At 41.4% G+C, this 18,183-nt stretch overlaps 1 protein-coding gene across 4 annotated transcripts; it reads left to right on the top strand.

The window, feature by feature from the left end:
• Nucleotides 1–36: 36 nt before the first annotated feature.
• On the top strand, nucleotides 37–17,962 carry TRMO (tRNA methyltransferase O). 4 transcript variants are annotated; one of them, XM_010357639.2, is made up of 5 exons: nucleotides 37–189; nucleotides 6,059–6,233; nucleotides 8,794–8,951; nucleotides 11,722–12,387; nucleotides 17,503–17,962. In XM_010357639.2, the coding sequence occupies exons 1-5, from the start codon at nucleotides 114–116 to the stop codon at nucleotides 17,760–17,762; spliced, it is 1,335 nt and encodes a 444-aa protein (XP_010355941.2). In that variant the 5' UTR covers nucleotides 37–113; the 3' UTR covers nucleotides 17,763–17,962. The 4 variants fall into 4 exon arrangements, with proteins under 4 accessions (XP_010355941.2, XP_030775809.1, XP_030775810.1 ...); XM_030919949.1 differs by having other exon boundaries at nucleotides 73–189; nucleotides 8,794–8,944; XM_030919950.1 differs by lacking the exons at nucleotides 37–189; nucleotides 6,059–6,233; nucleotides 8,794–8,951 and adding an exon at nucleotides 10,461–10,538.
• The last annotated feature ends 221 nt before the right edge of the window (nucleotides 17,963–18,183 follow it).

Raw genomic sequence — 18,183 nt, 5'->3', positions numbered from 1 at the left:
ACTCGCCTGGGCTCGCGGGACCCCGCCGGCGAGGCTACTGCGCATGCGTCAGGCATGGAGCGCGGAAGCGGAAGGTTGGATGCGTCGGGTAGGCACCTCAGCAACGAGTAGCTATGCGCGGCTCGGAGGAGCCGGGTCCTGGGTCTACAGCGACCCCGTGCGGCTGCGTGAAGCCGGCTCTGGAGACAGGTAACTTCCAAGGGACTGGCAGTGCCACACTCTGGAGAGGTCTTAGTTGCCGAGAGGGGTGTGAAACGCAAGATCTGGAACTGACGTGGCGTCGGTCTTCTACCTACGGCGAAGGCACGGGTCATGTGCTGCTGCGACCACGTGATGTGCTTCGGCGAGTGGGATGACGTCATTGGGGTTGTTCCGCTTTGTTACAAGACTTGCACTGTCCGCCTAGTCTTGGCTTAGTAGTTGGAACAGCTAAGTGTAGCGTAGCGGCTTTTCTCTTAGGGGTTTCATTGCCATAGTGAATGGGGGGGTGGTGTTAGGCGGGTTAGGAATTAGTAAATGCCATAGGAGGCATCCTGCGCTGTAAGAACGAGGAGAGAGAAGGGGAAAATTTCGGTCGGAGAAAATAGTTTTAAATTGGGCCTAGAAAGGCATGAATTTGTTTCTCTGTTTACTCACACGTTTTCATAGAGGAATATTTTAGCTTTAGAAACTAGAAAGCGAATAGAAGAAAATTAAAATAGCCTGCCAGAGAAAGCCATTGTCAATATCTTGGTGTCTACCTTCCATACTTGTTCCTTTGCATACACACTTGAAAAGTGAGATGCTATACGACCTTACTGTTTAGTAACTTTAAAAGAATTTTTAAAAAACTTAACAGGGCAATTAATGTTAATTTTACCACTTTGTTTTATTATTAATTTTTGTGGAGGCAAGCGCTCACCATGTTACCCAGGCTGGTCTCGAACTCCTGGGCTTAAAAGCAATCCACCTGCCTCAGCCTCCCAAAGTTTTGGCGTGAGCCACTGTAACCAGCCTAACGCTTTGTTTTAGAGATGTGCTGTAATTCATGTAACCAGCTTCCTGTTACTGAGCGTTTAGGTTATTGTCAGTTTTCATTATTCTAAAAGAAAGCTCTTGAAACCGAAATGTTTGTGTACATTCTAAAGTTTGAACTTTGTTAAATTTCTTGGAAGTGCTATTACCTGGTGAAATGTGCTTATTTAAAAAAAAAATTGTTGCACACTGCCAGATTACAGGTCTAATATTTTGACAGGAAGGAAAACGCAGAAGCCAGGGCTCAGAAGTCTACACAGTATAGGTTTGGGGAGCTAGAAGTCTAAAGTGTTAGATGGAACAGGGAGGTGAGAACCTTTGGGTTCTGATTGTGAAGAACCTTGAGTGCCAGGCTAAGAAACACAAAGTCTGTTAGCAGTAGAGACCATGAAAAGTTTAAAGCTAAAGAGTTAGCATAACACAAGAAACTCCAGGATTGTTGAGGATTGGTCTAGAGTATTCTGAGAAGGGGAAGAAGTTGCAGTGGGAACAGAAAGCCTAAGAAGGGTAATTTCATAGTCCAGGCAGAAAGGAAAAGGACCTGAACTTATTTTCAGAGCAAGATGTATAGACAATCCTATATACAAAAAAACCCCACGTTGATTACTTGCTGGCTTTTTACTTATTACGCAGTTAATACAGTTGTAATATTTAAATGAGGAAAAAGCCTGAGCAGGGACCTCCTTCCTGGGCACCTTCTATTTTACTGGATGCTTTCCATATTTTATCAGTACCCTTACAGCTTTCCAAAGTAGTTATTATCCTTGTTTTATAGATGAGAAAACGGATTCAGAGAGAGAAGCTAGTTCTTCCCATGGTCACAGAGCTAGTGTAGTGGCCCTGTGTTGTTTTTATCCTTTCTCCATTCTGAAACCAGTCCTAATTCTCGTGCTCCTTTGAGGAACCACTTCTCCCCATTTCCATGAGGTTCTTGTGCTGGTTTTTGGTATACCTGTGCTCATTTATCTCTATCCCTGCAAAGACGCCTAGCTAGAATTGTTGATTTACTTGTCCTTCTCTGTCAATGTACTGGAAACCCTTGAGGATGAGAACTGGTTATTTGTACCCCAAATCTTTAGCACAGTGCTTACCAAATGGTAGGTGTTTACTGTTCTTTTGGGTTTTTGTTGTTTTGAGATAGGCAAGAAGACCGGAATTCCCCTGGACAAACAGTGTCAGGTCTCTGCTTCAAATAGCATTTGTATTTCATAGCCTTATCCCCAGCCTCCTGGGGATAAGAATAATAAATATATATTTATATATTCTTTTATATATAAATATTTATATATATAAATTTATATATTTATATAAATTTATATATAAATATTTTTATATATTCAGAGAATAATGTATATATTTATATACAGAGAATATATAAATATGTCCCAGAAGAGTTCAGATGTATTAGAATATGGATATTTGATATTTTGAGAGTGGTCCCAAACAAAGTAGCAGAGTTAGAAGAACTCTTACAAAGTACCTCTTGAGTATACTTTCAGTTTGTTACTAATCTAGTGTTGTGTTGCTTATGTTCTTAAGGAGATGCACAAAGAGGATAGAAATAAATCTAATTGGCAGCCACTTATCATATGTGTAATCTGAAAAACAGGCATAGACTGTTTCAGTGAAGTGATGAATCAGCTGTAATATAAATTCCTAGGCCCCAAATCAAAGAGTCAAGGGCGGACGACTTTGATTACGTTACTGCTGACAGGACATTTCCCATGATATTGAAGTATGGTGTGTGGGTCTCCCCAACCATTAATTCCACTGTAGTAAGAGTTCTTGGTTTGTATCTTTTCTCCAAACTTAACACAATGTCTGGCAATTGTAGACACTGAAAAGTCCTCTTCCTTTTTTTTTTCTTTTTTTCTTCTTTCTTTCCTTTTTTTTTTTTTTTTCTCTTTTTTTTTCTTTCTCTCTTTCTTCTTTTCTTTTTTTTTCTTTTTTTTTTTTCTTTTCCTTTTTCTCTTCCTTCTTTTTCTTTGTTTCCTTCCTTTTTTCTTGCTTCCTTTTCTTTCTTTCTTTCTTTTCTTTCTCTCTCTCTCTCTGTCTCTCTGTCTCTCTCTCTCTCTCTGTCTCTCTCTCTCTCTCTGTGCAGCAGGACTAACTCATAGGCAGTGTGCCCAGAGTATCAGCCAGAAAATATTTCTTGAACAAATGTCTTGAACAAATGAAAATGAGACACAGGGATTTTGTGGCTGGGTTAGGAGTCTTTTTTGGCCATTTATCTTCCAGACATAAAGAAGATACACCAGGTCATTTCGCCTCAGTTTCTTCATTTTTACGATGTCTGCTATATCTGTTCCATAGACGCATGGATGAAGATCAAAAAGAAAAATAACAAAAAACAATGCCTATAAACATACTTGGACAAAAATTAAAGTTGTCAAAAACATACAGAGTATGGATGGATCTTAGCCTCATAATATTGAGAGAGAAAAGGCAAGTCTGAGAAGACAACTTATAGTTTGGTGCCAATTTTTATAGATCTTAAAGACAAAAATCAATGAAATGCTGTTTAGGCATGCATGTACGTGTAACAAAATCATACTTTAAAAGGAAGTGAGTGATAAAGACCAAATTCAGGCTTCTGTTTCTCTCAGAGGGAAAAGAAGGGTGTGAGATAAGAGGAAAACAACCTAAAAGGACACAAGTCGTTGGTAATGCTCTAGTTTTTGGGGTGGGTGGTGTGTACGTGGGGTTTCATTATATTGTGCCGTATAACTTACATGTATGTTGTGTATAATATATGTATCAAATAATATAGCTTCTAGAAGTGAAGAGTAATGAAAGATACTGTGAGAGACAGCCCTGGACCTAGAGTCTTACTGCTTATGCTGGTAGGGTAGATTTAAGGAAGCAGGAAATAAAGTCTGAAGTGTCTTTATATCATCTTTGAGAAATTGATAATGCTCTCATGAAATGTGAAAATAAAAAAGTTACCGATAAATTCAAAGCAGTAGCCATGGAAACCTTGGACTTTAAATTTATATTGATAGTGTCTGGCCATTTTTTTTCTTTTGAAATACGTTATTAAAAAAATTGATTTTTTTTTTTTTTTTTTTTGAGATGGAGTCTCACTCACCTAGACTGGAGTGCAGTGGCATGATCTTGGCTCACTGCAACCTCCGCCTCCCAGGGTCAAGTGATTCTCCTGACTCAGTTTCCCGAGTAGCTGGGACTCCAGGCATGCACCACCATGCCTGGCTAATTATTATTATTATTATTTTAATTTTTTTACTTTTAGTAGAGATGAGGTTTCACCATGTTGGCCAGGCTGGTCTCAAACTTCTGACCTTAGGTGATCTGCCCGCTTCAGCCTCCCAAAGTGTTGGGATTACAGACGTGAGCCACCGTGCCTGGCCTAATTTGTGATTATTGAAAAAATTTCAAATATTATAGAAATTACAAAGTTAAATTTAAAGGTAGTTAAAAAATCTCACCACCCAGATTAACCACTGTTAAAAAAAATTGGTGAATATTGGCCAGGTGTGGTGGCTCACCCCTTTAATACCAGCACTTTGAGAGGCCGAGATGGGCAGATTGCTGGAGGTAAGGAGTTTGAGACCAGCTTGGCCAACATGGTAAAACACCTTCTCTACAAAAAAAAAAAAAAAAAAAAAAAAATTAGATGGGCATGGTGGTGCATGCTTGGGAGATTGAGGCATGAGAGTCGCTTGAGCCTGGGAGGTGGAGATTACAGGGAGCCGAGATTGTGCCACTGCTCTCCAGGCTGGGCAACAGAGCGAGACTCTGTTTCAAAAAAACAAAAAACAAAACAAAAAACACACATTTGGTGCATATCCTTCCACATAGCTTTCCAAACATACCTGTGCATGTTTAAGAAGGTAAATAAATATATAACAAATTTCCATAAGTGGGATTATATGCATACTATTCTTTTACTTTTTCCATTTCCACGTTAATCAGCTTAGACATATATAATCTTTTCTTCCATGCAACATGAATTTTTTGAGTACCTACTCCCCTGCAGGCAATGTACTAGACAGTGAGAATGCAGCAATAAACAAGACAGAAAAACTCCTGTCCACATGGAGCTTACATTCTAGAGGGGCAGCAGGCTACTGGACCAAGCCTCACTTGAAATCTACCTTGCCTCTAGATATTTTAGCACTATGAGCTTATAAGTTGTCTTTATTGCTTAAATTAGTTTATTTCATATGTTCTGTTGCTTTCAGTTGAAGACATCCTTACTTATATATACCCAGTGTTTCCTCATCTTTCATTATTCTCTGCCTCTTATTTCATACTCCAGCCAATCAAAATAGCTTGTTGCCTAGATATACTATGACATTTCTCACTTTTGTGTACACTGTCTCCTCTATTAGAAATACCCTCATAGGCCAAGCACAGTGGCTCATGCTTGTAATCCCGGCACTTTGGGAGGGCCAGGTGGGTGGATCATGAGGTCAGGAGTTCAAGACCAGCCTGACCAACATGGTGAAACTCTGTCTCTACTAAAAATACAAAAAAAAAAAAAAATAGCTGGGTGTGGTGGCAGGTGCCTGTAATCCCAGCTACTGAGGAGGCTGTGGCAGGACAAATGCTTGAACCCGGGAAGCAGAAGTTGCAGTGAGCTGAGATCGCGCCACTGCACTCCAGCCTGGGCAACAGAGTGAGACTCCATCTAAAAAAAAATAAATAAATAAGTAAAATAAATAAATAAATAAATAAATCAAATAGCCCTCATAGCCCTGGCCAAAGTCACATGACTTAGTACTGGTAGCATAGAATTTCAATTATGGTCATAGTAGGTATTCTGAAAATGCCCCCTTCGTTTCATTCTTTCTTGGATCATTATTCTTCCTAGTATATCTAAAGGGATGTTACTATGTATGTAATGATGTGTGTGTGTAATGATGAGAATATACGTATTCATGAACATTATAAAAATAATTTTTATAGTTGTACAACACTAATATTTTAAAAGTATGAAACCAATGCGTTAGAGAAAACATGTTTTCTTACAACTTGGTTTGACCTTTTGACTAATAATTTCTTACCTAATTTTCTCCTGTAGGGAATCTTTTAACTGAGCCAATCGGCTACTTGGAATCCTGTTTCTCGGCCAAGAATGGTACTCCAAGACAGCCATCCATTTGTAGCTGTTCTCGAGCCTGTTTGAGGATTAGAAAGAGCATCTTTAATAATCCTGAACATTCCCTGATGGGCCTAGAACAGTTTTCTCATGTTTGGTAAGTTGTTTTATAGTTAGATGTAGGATTTTGGGCCAGAACTTGCCCCCAACTAAAGTACTCCAATTGAAGGCAACCTTGGAGTCTGCCATCCAGACCACCGTCATCTTTCTGTTTTGTTTTTGAAACGGGGTCTCTGTCACCCAGATTGGAGTACAGTGGTGAGATAGCAGCGCATTGCAACCTCTGCCTCCCAGGCTCAAGGTATCCTCCCACCACAACCTCCTGAGTAGCTGGGACCACAGGTGTACACCACCATGCCTGGCTAATTCTTTTTTGTATTTTTGGTAGAGACGGGGTTTCACCATGTTGCCCAGGCTGGAACTCTCATCTTTTGCGTGGATTTTTTTTATTTTTTATTTTTTAAGACAAGTGTGGTAGTGAGAAGGGGGGAAAGGTAGAACAAAAAGTTAAATCTGTAACTGTGAACAATCAATTGAGATAACTCACTACCTTTGGACCAGCCTGTTGTATGGAATTTTGTACTGTATTTGTGCATACGATTGTCTGTGTCATTTAGACATCCTCAGGGAAGCTTGGGATCCACTGAGGTGGCATGTTCCATTTGCAGTTGGTTCTAATTGTGATGAATGCCTTCTGTTGAGTGGAAATTACAGACCTCCTTGACTCTGCCCCTGGGTCATTATTTTGCCCTCTAGACCAGGGGTCAGTAAACTATGGCCCATTTTTTGTAAATTATTTTTATGGAAACACAGTCATGTCCATTTGTTTATATATTGTTTGTGGCTGCTTTAGTGCTATAGCAGCAGAGTTGAATAGTCTCTATAGTGACTGGTTGGCCTACATATCCTAAAATATTACTCCCTGACCTTTTACAGAAAAAGTTTACAGATCCTGCTGTAGATTCATGTAGAATTAAATATACTCCTAAAAGACAAGATGCTGTAGAAATCTGGATACTTTAAGTGTTACCTATATTAGGGCCTGTGTTATACTAGCATTGTTTGTGGTCTTTTCAAATTCTGCCTGTGTTCATTCTTCACCCCAACATCAGCAGTTTAAATTGGTCTATTTCTATTGGTAGAGACCTAAAAATTAAGTGTTTATTCTGAAATAGTTTATTTTTCTGTTAATTTGGGGACAAGATTAGATTAGAAAGAAAATGTGTGTTCTGACCTAGTTTGCATTTTGACCTTGATAAAATTAAGTTATTGATGATGTAAAAAATGGGTTCAGAAGTATATAAAGATATTTTTTCTTATCCCCCCTATTTTCCTCCTCTCTCCCCAACCCCAACCCCTCATCAGAGATGATTACTGTTGACAGCATGGTGTAGATTCTGCCAGACCTTTTAATGTTTTCTTTTTCAAATACACATAGAAACAAATTTATACATACAGAATGGATGTTTGTTTTTTTAAAAAAGTATGTTTTCTTCACATAACAGTATATACCATGGAGAGCTTTCATGACAGTAGATTTACCTTTTTTTTTTTTTTTGCTTTAATAGCTGTCTGTTATTACAAAATATAGATGTACCATGCATACTCTTGTTAATGGAGGGCTATGTTGTTATTATAATACTGTGACAAACTCCCTTAGAAACATTCTTGGCCACTTGTGTATTTTTATGGACAGGATGTCAGAAGTGGATATATTGGACTAGAAGGTAAGCATATTTAGAATTTTAGAGAACTACTTCCAAATTATCCTCTAAAATTAACCAATGTATACTTCAATAATATATGCAAATGGCCTTTTTCTTACACCCTTCCCAACACAATATGTTATCAGTTTTTTACATTTTTGCCTGATGGGGAAAAGAGTATTTTGGTTTTTTAGTTTAATTTCTAAATTTAGAAATTTCTAATTATTAGTGAAGCTCAACATCTTTTCATGTGGTTCTTAGCTACTTGCCATTTTTTTGTGAATTACTTATTCATGTTCTTTGCATAGTGTCCTATATTGGGTTGTCCTTAGTAATCTGTAGGAACAATTTATGTGCCACAGACATTAACCTATGGTCCATTATGTATGTAGCAAACGTTTTCTCTTAGGCTGACGTTTTGTAGTACATAAATGTTGTGATTTCATGAATTCAAATCTGTTAGTTTTTTCTTCATGGCTTCTTGGTTTCGTATCTTACTTAGGAAGGTCTGGTCATGCCAAATGAAAAAAAAAAGGAAGGTCTGGTAAAATTATTTAACATTTCTGAACTTCAATTTCCTCATCCCAGAAATGGGGGATAAATTATATTATTTAAGATAGTTAAGAGGATTGCGTGAAGTGAGTGTAAAATTATTTTACCGTACTACCTGACAAACAGCAGACAGTGAATATTGTTCATTGGGCACTTGACAAACATCTCTTAAGTTCCTACTGTGTGCCAGTTGTTGTGTTAGCTGCAAAGGATGTGGAGAGAAGGAAGGGGGATGGTGCTGTTTTCTTCCTAGTAGATTACAAGTTAATGCTATTTAAAACATGATTTCTGTTAGTTTGTAAAAGATTGCATTTTTTTTCCCCATCAGATCATTGTGGTAAAATAACTTGTGCTCTTTTCTTATTCCGTGGTTTGTTTTGTTTTGTTTTGTTTTTATAGGATTTTGTTTGTTTTTCATAAAAATGGTCATTTGAGCTGTAAGGCAAAGGTGCAGCCTCCTAGGCTGAATGGTGCAAAGACTGGAGTTTTTTCCACAAGGAGCCCTCATCGTCCCAATGCGATAGGACTTACCCTGGCCAAGCTGGAAAAGGTAGAAGGTAACCCATTTCATTTCTACTTTTACCTTTTTCCTTACGCAGAAGAGCCTTATAAAATAAACACAGCATTCACCACTGGCTGTTTATTCAGATGAGTACCAATGATGTTAACTTCCTGAGAACCACCAGACATTGAAGAAAATACAATGATTAAAAGAATGTTAGCATTGAAAAATGTTGAAATAAACTCTCATAGGATGCTCAGAGTTTGTTTATGTTATTGCATATATCCAAAACTATTAAATTATTTAGAAATAACACAAATTTCATAATCATTAAATTAGTAACCACAGTTTCTCTGACTTGGAATGCAGTGAATACAAAATGATTAAAAATAAATGGACACTTTCCAGTTTAACACACAATAACTCATTGTACATGCACATATGGAAGACACATAGACTGGTGGTATGTCATTCCTTCCTTGCAGTCTTGGGGAAATGGACAGACATCATGGCTGCTGTGCTGATATCAACTGTGCTATGTGGCGGGAGTCTGGGATGAATCACACTACAAGGACAAACATTGGTCAGATTGTAGAAGTTCTAAACTAACTAGTTTAAACTGTGTGTCCATATATAATCTAGTTACACATTTATGGAAAGCAGTCCATTCTGACCTAACAGGCAGCAGATGAAATGGCAGGTAAACTAGGAGTCAGGAGACCATTCTAGGCTTCAGCCTGCTGGTTGTGAAGTGGGAAAAGGAGAAGGACCTACTTCCTCAGTGATTCAACAGAGTATTTTGAGAATCTTGTAACACAAAAGTTCTGAAACTAATTTTTCAGGCTATTGGACACTAAATAGATGAGAGCAGTTATTTTGCTTGTTCTCTCCCGGAACTTGAACTCTCTCACTGGATTGTACTCAACTGGGCCTTAGGTAGTTTCCCCAGAAAAATTCAGTAGCTGATTCACCTTGACTTTTATCATTTATAATAGCTAACCAACGTGGGTAGCAAGTACTAGAAGATTTTATGATTATTTATGCAACCCACACCTATTTTCTAGCACTGATTATGTGCCAGGCATTGTCCTAGGTGCTGGAGCTATAGTGGTGAACAAATCAGATAAAAATAGAAATCCCTGTCCTAAAGAACTTAATGTTTCAACTGGGGAGGTCAAGTCAGAAAGGTTAAAAGGCAAACACAGCAGCACTGTAGACATTACTATATAAGCTGTATGGCGACTAGTGTTTGTGCAGTGCTTTACAGTTAGTAAACAGTGTTCACGTACCTTATCTCACAGTGGCTTTGTGGGTTTGACACAGTAGCAATCCTCATCTCATAGGTGAGGAAACTAGGGCTCTTTAAATCTGTCTAATAGCATCCAGCCAGGTGGTCATCTGACTAAATCTTTTGAAGTTTTAATTTATGCTACAGTGCTTTTCTTTTTCCTACAGATATTAGGCGTAATTCATCATCTAGCAAGTCTGGAATCATCCTTCCAGAGTTCAAGGCTCATTCATAATAAGCATGTGTCAGAAATCAGGGTCCTGTATTAGTTACATTTTTCTTAAATGGAGACGGAGTCAAATATGACTGCATGCCGTTTTTCTGTTCTCATTTGACCTATTTTCCAAGAGTAAGGTTAGTAGATGACTATGTGTAGCAGGAACTGGACAGCATATGTCCAGTGGGATAGCTGGAGACTTGTCTTTAGTATTTGGTAATGCTGACTTATGTGCTGCTTAATCTTTTGAGTCTTCATGGATGTATTAGATTTCTATTGTTGTGTAACAAATTACCACAGAATCGTCAGTTTAAACAACATACATTTATCATGTGTTTGAAACATTATTATGTATCTGTGGGTCAGAAGGATGGGCACAGCTTAACTAGGTCATCCCCTTAGCGTCTCACTAGACTGCAATTAAGTTGTCAGCTGAGATGAGTTCCTATCTGGAGGCTTAACTGTGGAATTATCTGCTTCAAGTCACTTAGACTGTTGGCCACATTGATTTCCTTGCCACTGCAGTAGGACTGGGGACCCCAGATTATTGCTGGTTGTTGGCTGGAGGCTGTGCTCAGCATCTAAAGGCTGTTGCAGTTCCTTGCTCCGTGGGCTTCCCAGCATGCCTGCCTACTTCAGCAAGCCTTCAAGGAGAGTCTTGAGTGAGTCTTCCAGCCAGCAGCAGTGCTAACAAAAAGCATAGTCACTGGAGGGACATCATACCTCTTTTGCCATGTTCTATTGGTTAGAAGCCAGTCACAACTGAAGGGGAAGGATTATATAAGGGCATGAACTTCAGGAGGTGCGGGTCACAAGGCCACCTTTGGATCTGTTTGCCACAGTAGAAACCTTCATTGATCCCACAGAGATATATTGATTACTACTATATCCCTGGAACAGAAGCACCAGTGATACAGAGATGAGTTGGCCCCAGCCTGTGTTAAGGGGCCTGCCTGCTGTCTAGGGATAAAGACTCTAAGCTGGTCACTGCCCTACCATGGAGAAAGGGCTGTGGGAGAGGTTTGTGCACAGGCTTCTCTATGGGGATTGTAGGAAAGAATGCTTTTGTCTAGAGGAGCCAGAAAGGCTTTGTAAAAGGTGTGCTTTGAGGGCCTCAAAGATCAAGTAGGAGTTTGATAGGTAGAGAAGAGGATAGGCTACCAGGTAGCAAGAAGGGTGTGTGTTGGTACCAGGTCTATGTGAGAGAATTATGAGTAAGCACAGTGAGGCATAAGCAGACAGTGTTAGAGGATTCTGGGGTGTGATTGTATTCTCCAAGTGTTTGCACTGTTCTTCATTTTTCACGTTTTTATGTCATAGGCGGAGCTATATACCTTTCTGGAATTGACATGATACATGGCACACCCGTACTAGACATCAAGCCCTACATAGCTGAGTATGACTCGCCGCAAAATGTGATGGAGCCTTTAGCAGACTTTAATTTACAGAATAACCAACATACACCAAACACTGCATCCCAGTCTGACAGCAAGACTGACAGCTGTGACCAGCGACAGCTGTCAGTGTGTGATGAGCCACAACCTCACCATAGCACTCAGGAGAAACCTAACTGTCCTGAAGACAGAACTTCAGAAGAAAACTACCTGACACACAGTGACACAGCCAGAATTCAGCAAGCATTCCCTATGCACAGGGAGATAGCAGTGGATTTTGGTTTGGAATCAAGACACGATCAGAGTTCCAGCATATCAGAAGAACAAATTGGCCCATATGGCCCGGAGAAGAGCTTTTCAGGGAAAGGTACAGACAAGAAGCTAGAGAGAGTGGAAGGAACAGCAGTCCTGCAAGGAAGCAGGACAGAGACACAGCCCATGGCCCCTCATTCACCTGCTGGAAGGGCTGATGGAGCTCCCCGCAGCGTGGTTCCTGCCTGGGTGACAGAGGCCCCTGTGGCCACTTTAGAAGTGCGGTTTACTCCTCATGCTGAGATGGACCTTAGGCAGCTCAGTTCACAGGGTGAATCAGGTATCTTCAGTTTCTTCATTCTGAATGAGAGATGAACTTTTACTCTGAGATTTAGCCAAGTTTGGTATTTGTGAGGGCAGTTATATGGAGTGTTTGTCAGTGTGACTGGTTTTTAGGAAACAGGTATAAAATAATATTTTTGCAGCACCATCATATGATGAGTCTTGTTGGACAACTGTGTGGTGAGCACAGTTAGTTCCAGGCTGTCAGCAAAGCATTGGCAGAGAGTGGCTGCTGCCTCACGAGGTGGCCCATGACTTACAGCCCCTTGTCTGCTTGTTAACAGTAGTTCTTAGAGTCTTCAAGCATCATTCAGAAGCTGAATTGTGCTTGTTCTGTACTTATGTACCTAAAGTTTTCTTACTTGTTTTGCTGTCTTACTGGAGAAATGTTGCATTGTATTCTGATACAATTGATAGCAAACAGCAAAATTCAGAGATGTTGCAGAAATAAGAAGTGATAAGACAGCTCAGCCTCTGGCGCAGAAGACTCTGGGAGCCCAGAGTCAGAGGAGAAGAGTCTGTTAGCACAAAACTTGCCCCAACAAAGTCCCACAGCTAGAGGCATACACTTTGCTGCAGAAGAGAGGCCACAGGGCTCTGTCACCCAGGCTGGAGTAAGCCTTCTTCAAGGAGAGTCTCGAGTGAGTCTTCCAGCCAGCAGCAGTGCTAACAAAAAGCATAGTCACTGGAGGGACATCATACCTCTTTTGCCATGTTCTATTGGTTAGAAGCCAGTCACAACTGAAGGGGAAGGATTATATAAGGGCATGAACTTCAGGAGGTGCGGGTCACAAGGCCACCTTTGGATCTGTTTGCCACAGTAGAAACCTTCATTGATCCCACAGAGATATATTGATTACTACTATATCCCTGGAACAGAAGCACCAGTGATACAGAGATGAGTTGGCCCCAGCCTGTGTTAAGGGGCCTGCCTGCTGTCTAGGGATAAAGACTCTAAGCTGGTCACTGCCCTACCATGGAGAAAGGGCTGTGGGAGAGGTTTGTGCACAGGCTTCTCTATGGAGTGCAGTGGCAAGAACATGGCTTACTGCAGCCTCAACCTCCTGGGCTCAAGCAGTCCTCCCACCTCAGCCTTCTGTGTAGCTGGGACTGCAGATGTGCATCACCACGCCTGGCTAATATTTTGATTTTTGTTTTTGGATACGGAGTCTCGCTGTGTCACCCAGGCTGGAGTTCAGTGGCTCGATCTCGGCTCACTGCAAGCTCCGCCTCCTGGGTTCACGCCATTCTCCTGCCCCAGCCTCCGGAGTAGCTGGGACTACAGGTGCCTGCCCCCACACCCAGCTAATTTTTTTGTATTTTTAGTAGAGACGGGGTTTCACCGTGTTAGCCAGGATAGTCTTGATCTCCTGACCTTGTGATCTGCCCGCCTCTGCCTCCCAAAGTGCCTGGATTACAGGCGTGAGCCTGGCCTTTTTGGATTTTTTTTTAAAGAGATGGGGTCTCATTTTGTTGCTCAGGCTTGTCTTGAACTCTTGGGCTCAGGGGATCCTCTGTCTCAGCCTCCCAAAGTGAGGGATTACAGGTGTGAACCACTGCACCTAGCCTGTTGCAGTTTTAAATAGGTAGCCCACTGGGGCCATATGAGCCTTTCACTGAGAAAGACACATATGAGCAAAGGTCAAAGAAGTGAAGGCGTGAGCCAGCCTGTCCGGAGAAAGGACATGCTGGCCTGAGGGACAGCCAGCGCATAGCCGCAAGGTGGAGGGTACATGGCATATTTGAGGTCAGGTGGCCAGAATGGACTGAGGAGGGCTGAGTGGAAGGATATGAGGTCAAAGAGGCACTAGAAAAGGGACGAGGTCACCTAAGGGTTTTAGAAGCCAGTCACAACTGAAGGGGAAGGATTATATAAGGGCATGAACTTCAGGAGGTGCGGGTCACAAGGCCACCTTTGGATCTGTTTGCCACAGTAGAAACCTTCATTGATCCCACAGAGATATATTGATTACTACTATATCCCTGGAACAGAAGCACCAGTGATACAGAGATGAGTTGGCCCCAGCCATTGTAAGGACTTGAGGCCATTGTAAGGACTTGAGTTTTGATCTTGGGAGAAGTAAAAGGCAGAGGAACTTGATGTCGGTATCCCCAGAGAGCAGGGGGCCATCTCTGGGGTCAGATCACTACCTGTGTGATTTCTGGGGTGTCACATCTCAGTGACATGCAAAGGCAAGCTGGAGTTCCTTATTGAGAAAATGAAGACTTTCATTCCATATCCAGAAAATAAAGGCTTACACAACCAAATATACTAGATTTTCCCCTGCTTTACTAGCAGGGAGAGAATGAAGAGGCTAGGCGGGTATTTGGCTTTGATACTCCAACCTGAAGGAGGTTCTTCTGATGGCAAAAGAAGTCTAAAAGTTGGGACTAGAGACACATGCCAACTGACACTTAAGATTTCCCCATTTCTTCCTGTCAGAGCCACAGCCAGCCTACACTGTTGCCTTTTGCAAAGGAAAAGCCACCCCTTCCTCTGGGTGGAGGCAGCCACCTGCCAGGGCTCAGGAACTGGTTTTAGCCCCAACATGCCAACCTCAGCCAGGTGCTGTGTGCTGAGCACCCCCTGCACCTCTGGATGTGGCAGTCGCGTGGTCATGAGTGCCGATGCCACCTGAGGGTTGTGCTGCTCGTTCCTCCCTGAGGCTTTACTTTTAAACAAAGCTTTTGATTTAAAGATTGATCTCTTTGTTTTTAAAAGTTTTGTTGATAGAAATAATTTCATCATTGTATACAGTTGATGGGAGGAGGCTGGTCAATTGTAAAAGGATTTTGTGGTGGAACAAAACAGTCCTGTCTTCTGGATACTTTATGTTCACACTTACCACTTGTCCTGTGGTTGTTGTTGAATGCAACCTACTATGGAAAGTTTTGTTTTTCTTTCTTTTCGTTTTTCTTTCCTTTTTTTTTTTTTTTTTTTTTTTTTTAGATGGAGTCTCGCTCTGTCACCCAGGCTGGAGTGTAGTGGCGTGATCTCCACTCACTGCAACCTCTGGCTCCCAGGTTCAAGCGATTCCCCTGCCTCAGCCTCCTGAGTAGCTGGGATTACAGACGTGAGCCACCACGCCTGGCCTGGAAAGTTTTGTTTTTTAAAACTGCAGTGCAATATGTGTCAGATGTTTGAAATATGCCTTATTGATTAAAAAAATGATTAAAATGAGAAATTACACAGTGTAGCTACAAAACAGGAACTGATTGATAGCAAACAGCAAAATTGAGAGCTGTTGCAGAAATAAGAAGTGATTTCAGGAAGCTCTGAGTCTAGAAGAGGTTAAAGGTGTTGAAATGGAAGGAAGTTTGGTGCTGGAATAAAGGTCTGGGCAGAGTGCTGTGGGCACTCTGAGAGGAGAATCCTGACTTGGGTCTGGGAGGGAGTGTGGGAGGAAACGGTGCTTGAGCTGAGCCTGGCAGGATGAGTAGGCAGGGAACTGAAGAAGGCACCCATGCCAGATAGATGGCCAACCAGAGGCCTGGAGCCTCTCCCAGAAATGCCATCACTGGGGAGTGTGATGAGCTCTCCTCATTTTTGAGTCGCCTTCAGAGCCATTTTCTATGAGCCATGCAGTAAAGGAATCTTATTGCCATATAATTGATTTTTTTATTTTTGAGATGCAGTCTCTTTCTGTCACCCAGGCTGGAGTGCAGTGGTGCAATCTCGGCTCACTGCAACCTCTGCCTCCCGGGTTCAAGTGATCGTCTTGCCTCCTGAGTAGCTGGGATTACAGGTGTGTGCCACCATACCAGCTAATATTTTTTTTTGTTTGTTTTTTGTTTTAGATGGAGTCTTGCTCTGTTGCCCAGGCTGGAGTGCAGTGGCACAATATGGGCTCACTGCAAGCTCCGCCTCCCGGGTTCACGCCATTCTCCTGCCTCAGCCTCCCAAGTAGCTGGGACTACAGATGCCCGCCACCACACCTGGCTAATTTTTTTTTGTATTTTTTTAGTAGAGGTGGGGTTTCACCATGTTAGCCAGGATGGTCTCGATCTGCTGACCCCATGATCCGCCCGCCTCAACCTCACAGAGTGCTGCGATTACAGGCATGAGCCGCCACGCCTGGCCTATTTTTAATGTATTTTTGGTAGAGATGGGATTTTACCATGTTGGTCAGGCTGGTCTTGAATTTCTGACCTTGTGATCCTCCCACCTTGGCCTCCCAAAGTGCTGGGATTACAGGCATGAGCCACTGTGCCCAGACCATATAATTGATTTTTGACTAAAAATTGTACTTCATGGCTTTATTTACCCAACTTGCTTATTAGATATGGCCCACAGTGATTTTTGGCTACTTATGGAAATCAAATCTACTCTAAGAGGGATAAAGATCCACTGCCACCAGAGATGATATTTTGAGCAGGGACAGTGTTTTTAAGGTCTGTACCTTCCTGGAAGGGGCTGGCCTTCATTTGGATGTATGTGATGTTGTAGTTATGAAAAACTAGATCACAGTTACTTTTTAAATTTATGTTTTATATATACTATTTAAAAAAATTAAAATACATTAAAAATCCTACAAACATAGGAAATTTTGCTGTTCCTTCAGGACAGCAAATGTGAGAGAGTCCCAAAGCAAAGGGACATTACTGGTAACTGTGGGGCTGTGACACCAGCTTTCTGGTGCAGCCTCTCTTGCCTGTAGCTGGTGTTCTGGGTATGTGTGGGTTTAGTTCTCTTTCTTGTGGCTTTTTGAGGATGCTGGGACTGTCATGCATTTCCTTGTCTCTGTTCTGAGAAGACAATGACAAGGAATTAAAGTCTACATTGAGTATAGAAAAATGACATTTTGGATGTCAGAAAAGTGACATTTTGATTGACAGAAAACGAAAGCTCACCTCTCCTAGTTAGAAGACTAAGGAAAAATACTACCATGATTTTTCTGTTCAGTAAAACAAAAATTTGGGGGTGTATAAGTTAAACCTAATGACAGTAAACACCTCTTGAAGGCGACAGTCTCCATAATGATCAAATAGATTTCCAAACCCTTTCCATGTCAAGTGATCTTTAAGGAACAAACCAAATTCCATATTGAAGTTTGCTGTAATGAAATCCAACCTGCATGATAGTGCTCACTGAGTTGTGTTTTTTTCATTGCAGATGTTGGTCAGGCGTCATTTAAATATTTTCAGTCAGCAGAGGAAGCAAAGCATGCCATTGAGGCTGTGCTGTCAGCGGATCCTCGGTCTGTGTACCGCCGGAAGCTTTGCCAGGACCGCCTTTTCTACTTTACCATAGACATAGCGCATGTCACTTGCTGGTTTGGTGATGGCTTTGCAGAGGTTCTCAGGATCAAGTCGGCTTCTGAGCCTGTTTATATGATGGACCCTGTGGGGTCCTTGGTGTCTCTAGGGTCTTAAGGAGCCTCCCTCATGTCTTTAAGATAGCATCATTGATTTTTGGATGTGGCTTTTGGATTTTCTGAACAAGCTAATGTTGTGCCGAGAAGCAACACTTTGTGATCTCACGGCTTTTATTGATTTGGGCTGTTCAAAATGTTTATTCGAAAAATGCATACATTAATAAACTTAACTAAGAGATATCAAATACAGAGAAATCATCAAATGCTTTCTGATCTGTCGATATTAAAGAATCCAAAGGTGATGCTGTCTCTAATTTCTGAAAGAAGCTGTTCTTGTTGCACTTGATAAAATTAGACAAAGGTGATTCCAGCAGAGACTTTCAAGTTGAAGGGATCTGTTTAATAATTCATATTGGTTTTCCTGTCTGTCTGGAGAAGCCTGACCTTTCTGTTTGGTTCCAAATCGAACCTATATCTTA

This window comes from Rhinopithecus roxellana, chromosome 16 (genome assembly GCF_007565055.1).
Source record: "Rhinopithecus roxellana isolate Shanxi Qingling chromosome 16, ASM756505v1, whole genome shotgun sequence".
NCBI classification, from domain to species: Eukaryota; Metazoa; Chordata; class Mammalia; order Primates; family Cercopithecidae; genus Rhinopithecus; species Rhinopithecus roxellana.
The sequence above is the reverse complement of the archived record's forward strand: the minus strand, read 5'-3'. Positions and strand labels throughout refer to the sequence as shown.